Source organism: Entamoeba dispar, genomic scaffold (assembly GCF_000209125.1).
Source record: "Entamoeba dispar SAW760 scf_1105229458751 genomic scaffold, whole genome shotgun sequence".
NCBI lineage: Eukaryota > Evosea > Mastigamoebida > Endamoebidae > Entamoeba > Entamoeba dispar.
This window is the reverse complement of record NW_001853349.1, coordinates 1128-2596: the sequence shown is the minus strand read 5'-3', so window position 1 is coordinate 2596 and position 1469 is coordinate 1128. Positions and strand designations below refer to the sequence as shown.

Genomic DNA, 1469 nt, shown 5'->3' with positions numbered 1-1469 from the left:
CTCCTTCTTCTATTTCATTCACTTTCATTTTGTGGATTATAACTATAAACAACCCTTCCATGAAATACATTTGTTGGTTTTCTGGTGATGTTGTTTTGAATAGAGTGTGTTTTGATTGAATTGGTGATGACATCACTCACTTCTAAAATACTCTTTTCTTCATCTTTCCAAAGACCTTGACTTACTCTCTCCCAAATTCTACTATTCATCAGAAGACATCCCCATCCTTCTCTAATAAATCCTTTACCAATACTCTCTGCTATCTCTGGAAATGTTTTAAGAAGCATGTTTCTATCATTCTTTAATTCGTTTCTCATTTCTAAATATTCTTCTTTACTTTCTTGATATTTTTTGGTGATGGAAATTAAATAAGAACATGCTAACTTCTTTCCCTTTTTCTTTACTAGGTGTTGTTTCATTTTATCCATTTTCTTTCTTCTTTCTTCTAACTCACAATCTCGTCTACTTAACATTCTGAATTGATTAAGAAATGAATGGAGAGGGATTTCTATATTATCTTTGATGAATGAATTGAAGTGATTTTGTTGAATTAGAATATCCTGTGATGCATTCAAAATAGAGTTAGTCAGTTGTGTTGCTTTGAGATTGTTTAAAGTCATTTCACATAATGAATAAGAAATCTCAACTTGAAGTAAAGCAGCTTCATGAAGTATGTTTTTGAGTTTGATAATATTTTGTAGTTGAGAATAACTTCTTTTCTGATTCGATGGACTTTTCTCTAATCATCTGATATTCTTGATCAACTGTTTTTATTCTTTCAATTGTAAATAACTTAAAAATCTCATTTCCCATTCTGTTCATTCTCTTCTAATTCCAATCATCATTTCTTTTAATTCAGTGTCTTTTCATTTTGAAGAACTAATCATCACAACAATTAATAAGTTATTATAAACAACACTATCTTGACATAAGAGAAGAAATGAAATGTTCATAAAATGAATCATCAAAAGGATCTAATAATCAAAAATGTGAATAATTCATAAATAATAAATTAATAGAAAGAATAATATAAAAAATAATAAAAATATTAAGTTCAATTTTTAGAAAAAAGAGAAAAAGGAATTTCACGAATTTACAGAAAAAGAACAAGTTCAAGAAACTGAAAGTTCAAAGAATACAACAAAGCAAAAAATGAAGAAATTAAAGAAGTAATTAAGACAAAATACAACAAGAAAAAGCAGAGTTTGAAAAGAAGAAGATTTATAGATCAGAGGAGTAACTAAAAAATAAGAAATGAGCATTCAAGAAAACTTAAACAACTTGATTAAACCACATGGAGGAAAACTCATTAAAACATTAAAATATGGAGCAGAAAGAGAAGAATGTATTAAAGAAGCAAAATCACTTCCAAAGATTGATATTTCATCAAGAGAATTTGGGGATCTTGTTATGATGGGAATTGGAGGATTTTCACCATTAAAAGGATTTATGAAAAAAGAAGATTGGTT

General features: G+C 27.7%; 2 protein-coding genes across 2 annotated transcripts in view, besides 1 other annotated feature; one reads left to right on the top strand and one right to left on the bottom strand.

Annotated features, from left to right (window-relative positions):
* EDI_153660 (uncharacterized protein) overlaps positions 1-473 on the bottom strand; it is a gene marked incomplete at both ends in the record, with an annotated part of 3393 nt that extends 2920 nt beyond the window's left edge. The window contains one exon of the mRNA XM_001734905.1: positions 51-473. Within this exon, the coding sequence (XP_001734957.1) occupies positions 51-473 (423 nt within the window). The remainder of the gene's footprint in view (positions 1-50) is intronic.
* Positions 474-992: 519 nt separating this feature from the next.
* Positions 993-1052: a sequence feature (AT_rich).
* Positions 1053-1254: 202 nt separating this feature from the next.
* EDI_153550 (uncharacterized protein) overlaps positions 1255-1469 on the top strand; it is a gene marked incomplete at both ends in the record, with an annotated part of 324 nt that continues 109 nt past the window's right edge. The window contains one exon of the mRNA XM_001733220.1: positions 1255-1469. This exon is cut by the window's right edge and continues 109 nt beyond it. Coding sequence (XP_001733272.1) covers positions 1255-1469 — 215 coding nt within the window.